General features: G+C 50.7%; 1 protein-coding gene across 1 annotated transcript in view; it reads left to right on the top strand.

The window, feature by feature from the left end:
* The first annotated feature begins 250 nt into the window (after positions 1-250).
* CAMK2D (calcium/calmodulin dependent protein kinase II delta) overlaps positions 251-10400 on the top strand; it is a 93706-nt gene continuing 83556 nt past the window's right edge. Inside the window, exons 1-2 of the mRNA XM_090290343.1 lie at positions 251-577; positions 1821-1915. Coding sequence (XP_090146469.1) covers positions 513-577; positions 1821-1915 — 160 coding nt within the window. The 5' untranslated portion in view covers positions 251-512. The remainder of the gene's footprint in view (positions 578-1820; positions 1916-10400) is intronic.

The following is a 10400-nucleotide window of genomic DNA, read 5'->3' as shown; positions in this document are numbered from 1 at the left end:
CAGTCGGCCCGTTCCGGCCTCTCCCCGCGCGGGTGCGCCTGAGACCCGCGAAGGGACGGGCCGACGTCGCTGGGGACCGAGGGGGCGGCCGCGAGGCGCGGAGCGGTCGGCCCAGCGCCGCCGGCCTCGCGGGCCCCGCCCCCGCGGCATGCCACGCCCCTCGGCCCGCCCCCGGGGCCGGAGCCCCGCCCCTGCCCGGCCCCGCCTCGGCCCCAAGCCTCCGCCCGGCTCTGCCTCCTCCGCCCCGCCCGCCCGCCCGCGGAGCGTTCGCAGCTGCCGGCTGCTCGCTGCTCGCCCCGCGGCTGTTTGCCATTTCCCGGCCCTGTCCCTGAGCGTTCAGCCCCGACGTCCGCGCGCGGGGCGGGAAGGAAGCGGCGCGGCGTCCGGAGGGGCAGCCCGGCCGAGCGCAGGAGCACGCGCCCTCTGCGGCCACCCCCGCCCCGCGCGATCCCCGCGGCCGGCCCCTCTCGGACGCGGACGGCGAGCTGTCCCGGGGACGGCCCGGCCCCAGGATGGCTTCCACCACCACCTGCACCCGGTTCACCGACGAGTACCAGCTCTTCGAGGAGCTCGGAAAGTAAGCGCGGCGCCGGAGAGGCGGGGGCCGTCCGTGGGGGGCGGGGGGGCGGCCAGGGGCCCTGCTCGCGCCCGCGCCCGATCCGTCCCCCGGGGAGCCGGTGCGGAGCAGCTCAGTCCCTTCGGTGTAAGCGGAGACGCCTCCGGAGCCGCGCAACGACCACTCGCGGACGGGCCGCGCTGTCCCCGCGCTGCCGTGCCAGTGACGCCCCGAGTTCCACGCCCAGAGCGCGGCCGCTCCGACCAGCCCGACCCTGCCCCGAGCCCCTGGCGCCCGGCGCCCGAGCGACTCGCTCGCCATCCCCTCCCGGGGCTCGCGCGCGTCCCCTTCTTCCCCGGAGAGCTGACACGCGGCGGGGGAGCCCTGAGGACGCCGGGGAGCCCCCTGGGGGGCCTAGCGGCGCGCGGACGGGCGGGAGCGCTGGCGGGGTGCGGGGGGGGACCGGGACCTGCCGGGGCCCTGCGCGGGGGGCGGGGGGTCGGGCGGTGCGCGCGGACCCCGGGGCGGCGGGGATGCCGGGGGACGACTTACGCAGCGTCGGACCGGGACCCTCCGCTGCCGGGTCGCGCTGTCGCCGCCGAAAGGGCGCGGTGGGTGGCGGTTTGCGCAGCGGAATGAAAGGAAATGGAAACAGCTCTCGAATGGCAGGAACTTTCTATCCTTACATGTTTGTGCATTATTTGCCGTTAAAACATGGAGACTGTCGGCAGAGCAGCTTCATTCACGTCCCTCCCCCAGCCCGAAACGGGGCGCAGCGGAGCCACCATTCCAGGGTTTGTTGAACACACAAATGTTCCCAGTATTTACACTTTCATGGAAACAATCGCCATGTTTACTGCCTGGGAGCCACATTCTTTCTTTCCTACCAAAATAAATCGGCAGCAGGCTTTCGCTGCTCTCCCTCAGCTCTGCTCTTCGCAGGGGTTTTCTCCGAGCGTTTGGTGCTGTTATGAGTGAATTGTAAAAGGTTCTCAAATTTCATGGGCAACCAAGAGCCTGGTAATTGGCAGTGCCTTTCATCTCGTGGATTAATAATGTGTGCTCCCAGTTAAATAAAATTTATTTCTCAGCAGTAAGGAAGGTCTGGGTTTCCAGGAAGAGCTGGTCATTTTCTGGATCTTACTGTAGGGCACTGATACTACTTGGAAATATACTAAATTCAATAAAAATGCTCAAATTGTTGTAATTTTTTATAGACTATCAGAGCTGGTTGTACTGATGACCTGGTAACTTTTATTTTCAGGGGGGCTTTTTCAGTGGTGAGGAGATGTATGAAAATCCCTACCGGTCAAGAATATGCTGCCAAAATCATCAACACCAAGAAGCTGTCGGCCAGGGGTAGGTGCCTGCAGCGCCGTGTGTGTCAGCTTGGGTTGCCCCTGCCCCCCGGGTTCTCCTGTGAGCGGGCACGCGAGGTGGCTGTGAGCGCGTGACAGACGTGGGCAGTGCGTTACCCACGGGGATGCCCGCCTTCTGGGTGCCTCCTGGTCTGTACGGTTTCAAAGTAAACGAGCAAATGCAGTTTAACACATTGTTGTAAGAATTCTGTCGTATGAGCAGAAATTACCGTTACATAAATAACTAATTATAAGGCAAATAAATGTCACCAAGTGCATTTTGCCTTTAGCTCTACTCTGAAATAACTCAGAAAAACGCTGGAATGGAAAATGTAAGTCTCAGAACTGTCATTCCCTTTGCTTTCGAGAGGAAAATAGGTCGGAGCTCGGGTGAACCACGTATTCCAGCTGTAGTTACACTTGGACTTAATTCATGGAGGTGTCCTTAGCGCGTGGCTTCGGGAGGCAAACTTGGACAGCTGTATTCTAGGAAGGTCAGCTGACTGCCTGCGCCACCGGGGCTCCCAGCCCGGCCTGTGACCCGCACAGGCTCGGGGCCTCAGATAATTCACGCTGGGGGAATAGCTGTTGACAAGAGCCGATGCCCGCAGGCCTCCGGGCACCCTCCCGGCTGCTTTGAACTCGTGTGAAAGCGCTTCTGCTCAAATGCCAGGCGTCCCAGTTCCTGCGGGACGGGTCTGAGGTGTGTCCACGGGAATGTCCGGTCACGCGAAGGAGGAGCGAGGTGAAGAGGCCCCAGGTGTCGCGGCAGGGCCGGGGAAGCCAGAAGCCGGGGAGGCCCGCGTTCGTCCTGTGCACAGGCAGCTGCCCCGGGACCACCGCGTCGGGTCGCGGCCGGCTGTTTGTCTCTCCTCGCAGTTTCCACTTGAACGTGGACTGAGGTTCCGATGGGCACGTCAGCGCTCCCACTGGCGGGGGGGGGGGGGCACGTTGTGATTCTGGGAGCCTCGTGCTCACGCAGGCGCAGGGCCGAGCCCGGAGAGGACCAGGGGCAGCGCCGTCCAGGCAGGTCCAGGCCCGCGGCTTCCCCCCAAAGGAAGGCTTTCCGCGGGGAGGAGGGGCTGCCGACCTGCGCCTGGCGTTTCAGGTGAAGAGTGTCAGCGGGCCACCTCCTTCCGCCATCTCTGCCCCTGCCCTGCGCTGGACACTTGGGCTGGAGTGGGCCCGCGCCCGGGTCTGCGCTGCCTGCTCTGGTTCCCCGGGGTTTACGGCGCTGGGACCGCACATGCCAGGCCGCCCCGACGGCTCCCTGTTTCTGCGGGAGGGTCGTCTGCAGCTTGTGGGCCCCTCCCGGCCCCTGGCCTTCTGCGCGCAGGCTCCTGCTCTTCCCACCGAGTGCAGGACAGGCGGTCGGGCTGCGGGACGCAGGGACCGGCCTCCGGCGGCCTGGGCTGTGCGGGCCCCCATCGGCTTCCCGGGAACCCCGCAGGCCCCCCTCCGTTTGCTCACCTTGCGAGTGGGGGTGCGTAGAACAACGCTTCCTCCTGGGGGGCAGCGGCAGAGACGGAGTCCACCCCGTCCAAGGGCGCTCGTGGCCGCCACCTCCTCCGGGGGCCGGGGCGCAGCTGGTGCGGGGGCTCCTATGGACCGGGGGTGACTGTGGAGCAGGGGCGGCCTCGGGGCTGTGGCGCGGCCGAGCCCTGGCTGCTGCCGAGCGTGTGAAACCGCCCGTGGCTCCCCGTTTTGGCCTTGGGTTCTTCATCGAGAAAAGGGCGGGCGGTGCCCAGAAGCTGCCCTGGTGGTTGTGACGATTCATTGAATTTTACGAGGATCGCTTCTTACGTAGCAAAGTGCTGTGTCGCTTTACCTGTCATCACTGCTCACCTGTAAGACAGGACAGTCCTTTCCTCCCAAGTGTCCCCTTTATTCAATATCATCAATGCAATGAGAGCTGGTTATGGACTATGTGCCCCTTGGAATGCATGCATTTGTTTAGCCTTTACCCAAATTAAGTTATTACCTCCATTCTGCAGTTCACCTTCCACAGCAGGGGACACAGGCTGGCTGGGTACCGTGACCGGGATCACGTGTGACCCCAGGTGGCTGGGGAAGGAGCTGGGGACCTGGTGTCTTCTTAAGAGCAAGCACATGCGGGGCCTGGAGTTCTCTGGCAATAGTGTGTTCAGAGCATGTGCTGTAAAGGGTGACTTCTCCTTTAAAAACACTCCATTCAAAATATAATGATCCTAAAACCCTAGTTTTGCAAAAATTTTTAATTAATGTATTTAAAGGGAAATGTACAATGAAATGCAAAGTAGCATGCTTGTTTTTTCCTAAGGTACTGGTTTTTGTTCTTTTTTGTTTGTTTGTTTACTGCTGCATATAGCAGTTTTTGTGGAGTGTACAATTTTTTTGTGCAGATTTTGGTTTTATTTGAAATGCCACATGCCTTTTTGAATACAAGCTTTAAGTCTATTTGTTTTAAAGACCAGGCACATCCTTCAACTCAGATAATATTCTTTAAATGGAAGATTACAAGTGAAAAGAAAGGCCATTGTCAGTAATCGTCATCCAAGACCAGAAGGGAATTGCCAAAAATACGGCTGCATTCCTGCGGGCATCGGCCGGCCCAGTCACACTGCCCTGCACACTCCTGTGCCCGCCCCTCGGCCTCCAGCTGCCCGGGCGCTTCCCCTCAGCTGTTGGTCCCACGTCCCATATTTGGGAGACGCGGAGGCTGCAGGAATTTATTTCCTTTTGCGTTAACGCATGTGTGCCCGGCGCGTTCCTTACGTAAGCCTGGTCAGCTAGAGAAGGCCACTCATATCTGACGTGGCTTGTTTTAAAAATAGATGCTGTAGAAACGTCTCAGGTATTTTGTATGAAACTTGTCTTGCAAGGAGTTTTGGGTTAGACAGGAATGAAAGGCATGCTCGGTAAGGTTGGGTCGTGATACTGGGGTGTATCTCATGCTTTCGCCACGAGAATTAGAAGTCATGTCATTTTGATCCCCAGCATTCGGGTTAGGGCGGAGTTAGTGCTCGCTTGGCCTGCTGCCTCGCTGCTTGGTCCGTTTTGGCATGGTTGTACTTGAGGTATCGTCCGGCTCTGGAGGGTCCCTCCCTGCAGGCTGTGGTGGGGTTCAGAACTCATGACCAACGGCTCTGAGGGCAGACGCCTTTAGAGACAGCATGTGGGAGGGGTTTCACTGTGAAACCCCACTGTGGTAACAGAATTTTCATGGGCGCAGTGACTTGATGTTTATCTCCCAGTGTATTTTTTGATCATTAGAAACCACTTCTAATTACATGCAGTCTGACATGTCAAAAGTCACTGTTTTTGTGAACTACAATGAATTACAATAGAAGCTTGAAATAATATATGCTAAGATAAATATCTTTACCGCTTTTCTCTTCCTCTTTTTTGGCGTTTAGACAGTCCAGGGATCACTGCCGCTTCTCCGCCTCTGGGTTGCTTGTCTTGCAGGAGAAATAGGTCTGAGACAGTGCAGAAGAGGCAGCTTGTTCTGAATGTACATTATTGGTTTGACAAGCTGGAACTCACTGGACAAATTAATGTTAATTTTTAGGAGTTTATTGGCTCCAGTAATGTTTTAAGAAAAATTAGTAAGTCATTTTTATTTTTGTACATAGAATCTCTGCAACTGTCAGTTATTGGGCCCCGGAGCGGCCTGTATCACCCTCCTCGTTCTGTGCTCTTCAGTTACGCTGAATTGTACTTACATTCTTACACAGCTCTTGATAATCGACATTTATTTTCTTCTCTGGGTGAGAGAGAATGTTAGTGATACTCAAACCTAGTTAGGAGAAAGAAATGAAAGAGTATATCCACACTTCCAGGACGTAATAAAAGCCCTTCCTGTCTCCCAGCATCAGTACACAAAGCGACGGTCGTGGGCAGCAGGCACCTGGTTGTGACATTGGGCACTGGGTCAGCTTCTACCTGCCCGGGCCCGTGACAGCAGTGAAACACCCTGAGAACCGTGATTGTTTATGCACGTAGGTCAGTACTTGTCTTTTCTGGTGACGTGCTGAATCAACTCCGTGTAAAAGTTAAAATTCAGTAGTTAATCACTTTTTATGGGTTCCTTTAATGTTAATTGTAGATTACTATGAAGCATGTACTACGATTTTCTTGGGCATTTAACATCTTTTGTTAACTAGAACTTGAATTAACTTTTGTAAGTCTTTCCCTTGGGCTGATAGGGAGGCAGGCTGACTGCTAGTGTCTAGGGCTGGGTTGGTGGGTTTTTGGACAATATATCCATACAGAGTTTATGTAACTACTTAGACTGCAGTTCATGGTAGAGATGACTAAGAACTCCTGGCCCACACTTCTTCTCAAATGTTTTTAGAGTCTTTTTTTGTCCTTCTTTTTATTGTATTCTTTCCATCACCACTCATCCCCCTCCTGCCACCGCCGGTCACCACACTGTTGACCGTGTCCACGGGCCCGTGGTATTTTTAACGTCTGTCCCTCTCCATTTATTGGGGTGTAGGTGTGTAAATTATAAACCAGCTATTTACTAAGGATTATGTACATAAGAGGTGTGTTAATCTTTTAAGTTATAATAGTATCATTTAGTATCACTTTACTGTGATACGTTAAATAGAGTCTAGCAATAATTTTAGCCTAAAACAATACCTTTATAACAGTCACTTATATTTCATACTAGTTTATAGATTATTAAGCACATTCGCATATGTGACCTTATTTTTGTTTTTTTATTTCATAAATATTTAGGAAATATTTTTATTTAATAAAAATTTAGGAAGCATTAAATAAAGATTTAGGAGAAATAGGCTTGCCCACGAAACAGACATTGTGGAAGGCAGATGGTGCTGCAGCCCGGTGTGAACAAAGTGCTGTGGGTTTTCAAAGGAGGGAACGGTTGTTTCTGCCTGGTGAGGCGAAGGAAGACTTTTGTATAATGTGGATTTAAACAAGAATTTAAAACCATAATGCAGATGGTGTTCAAGTACCCAGTGTAAATAAGCGATTTGGAAAGATTCTTTAAAATAGTTGAAATAGCTGATTATAATGAAAGTACTGTTTTATTCATATGGTAAATTTATTGCAACTATCAGTATGAAGTTATTTTTAGAATAAAATAATTTTAAATGAAGTAGGACAATGTTTTCAGTGGCAAAATTCCTATGATTCCATTTAAGGCAGATACAACAGTACTTCTCGAGGTAAATTCATAGACCTTTCATCTCTCACTCCGGGATGGGGACACTGGTAGGTTTGTTGTTTGGTTTTGACTCTAAATATCCTAAGTATTGTTATAGTTACACACAGAGCAATGTCATCACTGATTCTTTTAGTTTGATGAGCCCTTTTCTGGAACCCTAGTTTCCTCTTCTTGGGACTTGATTACTGCCAAGATCAATAACAACAATGAAAAAAATAGAAATGTGACTAGTCGTTATTTAAAGAGAACCTTCTAAGTGACAGGTTATACTTAAAGACACTCGGTCTAATTGAATCCGCCTCCAGGTAGACAGTGTTCTCTCTGTTTTTAAATAGGGGAAACTGAGGCTCTGCGCCACAGCACAGAATCGGTGCTCAGCAGGGAAGGGTGAAACAGCTGGGGATCAGCACTTCATCGAGGGACTTAGTGCGCCCATTTGACGCGAAGCCTCCACTCACTGTCACTCACGTGTGGAGCCGTTCTGCTTTTACACTTATATTGTAAAATTCATTTTTATGAGCATTTTGGTGACACTTTATTATAGAGTTTTGGATGCAAAAGTGACGGCTGTTATTTGCTTACAGAGATTATCTGATTTTTCAGTGAAGACAGTTAGGGGGCAGCTGTTACCGCTGCTGTGCCTGTCAGTTCAGAAACTTAGTAAGGGGACTGCAAGCGGCTGGTTTTACTACGGAAGGCTCTTGGCGCAGGTGCACGTTTGAAAACACTTATTTGTGTTCCCTCCTGAAGGGACCCCTCCTTGTGTGACATGTTGCAGGAAACAGGGGGTTTTCAAATCTGTGACTTTCATTGCACACACACAGAATTTTAGAAAATATGTTATTCTTTTCATATTCCAAATATGCCATATATACATATATACATTTATATATATATGTGTGTGTATTTTTTTTTTTTTTTTTTTTTTTTTAGAGAGGGGAATGGAAGGAGAAAGAGGAGAAAAACATCGATTGGTTGCCTCTCGCGCGCTCCCAACTGGGGACTAAACACTCAACCCAGACATGACTCCTGACTAGGAATCAAACTGGCGACCTTTCAGTTCACAGGCTGGCACTCAATCCACTGAGCCACACCAGCCAGGGCGCCATTTATATTTTTAAATGGCAATTTAAAGGCTGTAATCATGGTGGCAAAAGTGATTTGTGAAAATTAGTTCAGCTGAGCATTTTGGCCATTTTGTAGAAACTTTAGCCATGATAAATGTTTTATTATTTTAATTAAGCAAATTGCATATGCTTTTATATTAATGATTTTACATAAATATTGGTTAGGTACAGAGAAACTTTTACAGTTTGGACATACCTCTGAAATATATTTTTGATTATTTGTTACTACTTTTTATAAGTACATTTAAAAATTACATCATAAAAATATAGAGTCTGGGGAAAACAGAGAATTGGAAAGAAGACGACATTATTCATAGCTGAGCGTCCCCAACCACTGTTAACATTTTGTCTTCTTTCTTTTTAAATTTGTCAGAATACTGGACTAAAATGTAGTTTTGTATACTGCTTAATATTGTAAAATTTCCTGTGTTACTAAACATTCTTTATGAATTATACTTCAGTGAGTAAAACCTCAGTTTAGTATTGCTGATTTGTTTTTCAATTGTTCTTAGTTGTGATAAATGACAGTAGTAAAGTCTGTTCTCAGATTTCTGATTCTTAGGAAATATTCATAAAGGAGAGTTCATAGGTTAGAGGATTGAAGTTTCAGAATTCTTGATAAACGTTGCCAGGTTTCATCCGGCAGGTTTTGTACATTTTCACCAGTGACATTTAAGTAACCTATTGAAACTGAACTTAAGGGGAGTGATTCTCACTTTCGATTTCAGTTGAAGAACAAAAAAAATCCCATGTGCTCATCTTGTTCCAGAGAGAACTCGAAAGTAGACAAATACTCTTGAAACCCCAGAGGATCCGCTCGCCCCAGATGAGTCCCCTGAAAGCACCGGCTGCCCCCCAGTGTCTCCTGCTGATGCAGCCAGACCTGTTGGGAGGCAGGAAGTGGCTGCCCGGCTTTGTGGTCCTGAGTCATTAGGGCAAACAGCTGATAAGAGGGGAATGGCAGGTTCTTATCAGCCTCACGCTCTGCTGTGTTTGGCTTCGGGGCAACCCAAAAACCAAACTGAGTGACTAAGAGGGAGATAAAGCACCGGGTAATGAGAGATTTTAGAAAATGCGCCAGCACTGAAGTGCCCCAAGGCACCAAGGGATGGGCTTGTGTTTATGGGAGAGGAGCCCGACGTCCCTCGGCTGCCATACTGGATCGGTGACTTCTGCAGAAAACATCAGTAGGGTTCCCATCCGAACCGAAAGGAAGGAGCCTGAGAGCGGTTTGGTGACCCTCGCCGAGTCCTCGGGTCCCCAGTGTCTGGAGTCCTGCCCGGCACTTTCCCCAGGCTTTCATTGAACGAGTGGAAGAATGACTCCCAGACGATGTTTTTTGGATAAATGAGCACTGGCAGGACCTGGACCCTTTAGCAGTAAGGCTTGTACACTTGGTTCCCAGCTGTTGCTTTGGAAAAATTTTCTTTTAAGAAATGCTCAAAATGTAATAGATGACTGTTGTGGTATAGTTAGCACAAGCTGGTGGTTGGAAAATAGTCCTTTATTCTCTTTACTTAATTCACTTGAAGACACTTCAATTAAACAGTATTTAACCTCGCTAGGAAGCTCTGTCGTGCAATATTGCCCCGTGTTTAAAGAGATCTTAGAGGCTCTAAAAATTAATGTGTGAGGTGCTCCCCGTTTTATTGGTGCTGAGGGCTGAGAAACCTGTAGTCTGAAGGGAAGAGTGCTTTGGCTCGGGGTGTGCATGTGGCCTCAGGGGCGCTGCATTGCGAGCAGAGCAGAGCCTTGCAGCCCGTAGGGGGCAGGCTGGGAAGAACCCTAATTTCAGGCATCAGGCAGAACTTCAGCCCCCAAGCCCCCGTTCTCTCAGTAGGGCTCCTGACTTCAGGCCAGTTTTCGCTCCGGTGGGACTGGGGACGGGAAAACACCATCAAAGAGAACTAATTGTCTCTCGTGCATGGGACTGAGGCTTCCTTCCTACTAATATTTACATGCCTTGGAAATTATTTTTGGAAAAAAGAAAAGCCATTCTTTGGGTTGATGGTTTCCCCATGGATCTCTTTGATCAGGAAAAGGGAACACAAAATTGTTAACCTTCGGTCTCTTTGGAAGGGAAATATATACGTAGCACGTTTGCGATGAGAACCAGCCGGTGCGTGCCTGTAGCCCTGCCCTCCCTCCAGCCCGTGGCACCCGTCCGTGACGCCGCGAGACGC

The sequence above is a fragment of the Furipterus horrens genome, unplaced genomic scaffold (assembly GCF_987537825.1).
Source record: "Furipterus horrens unplaced genomic scaffold, mFurHor1.1.pri manual_scaffold_10, whole genome shotgun sequence".
NCBI classification, from domain to species: Eukaryota; Metazoa; Chordata; class Mammalia; order Chiroptera; family Furipteridae; genus Furipterus; species Furipterus horrens.
The sequence above is the reverse complement of the archived record's forward strand: the minus strand, read 5'-3'. Positions and strand labels throughout refer to the sequence as shown.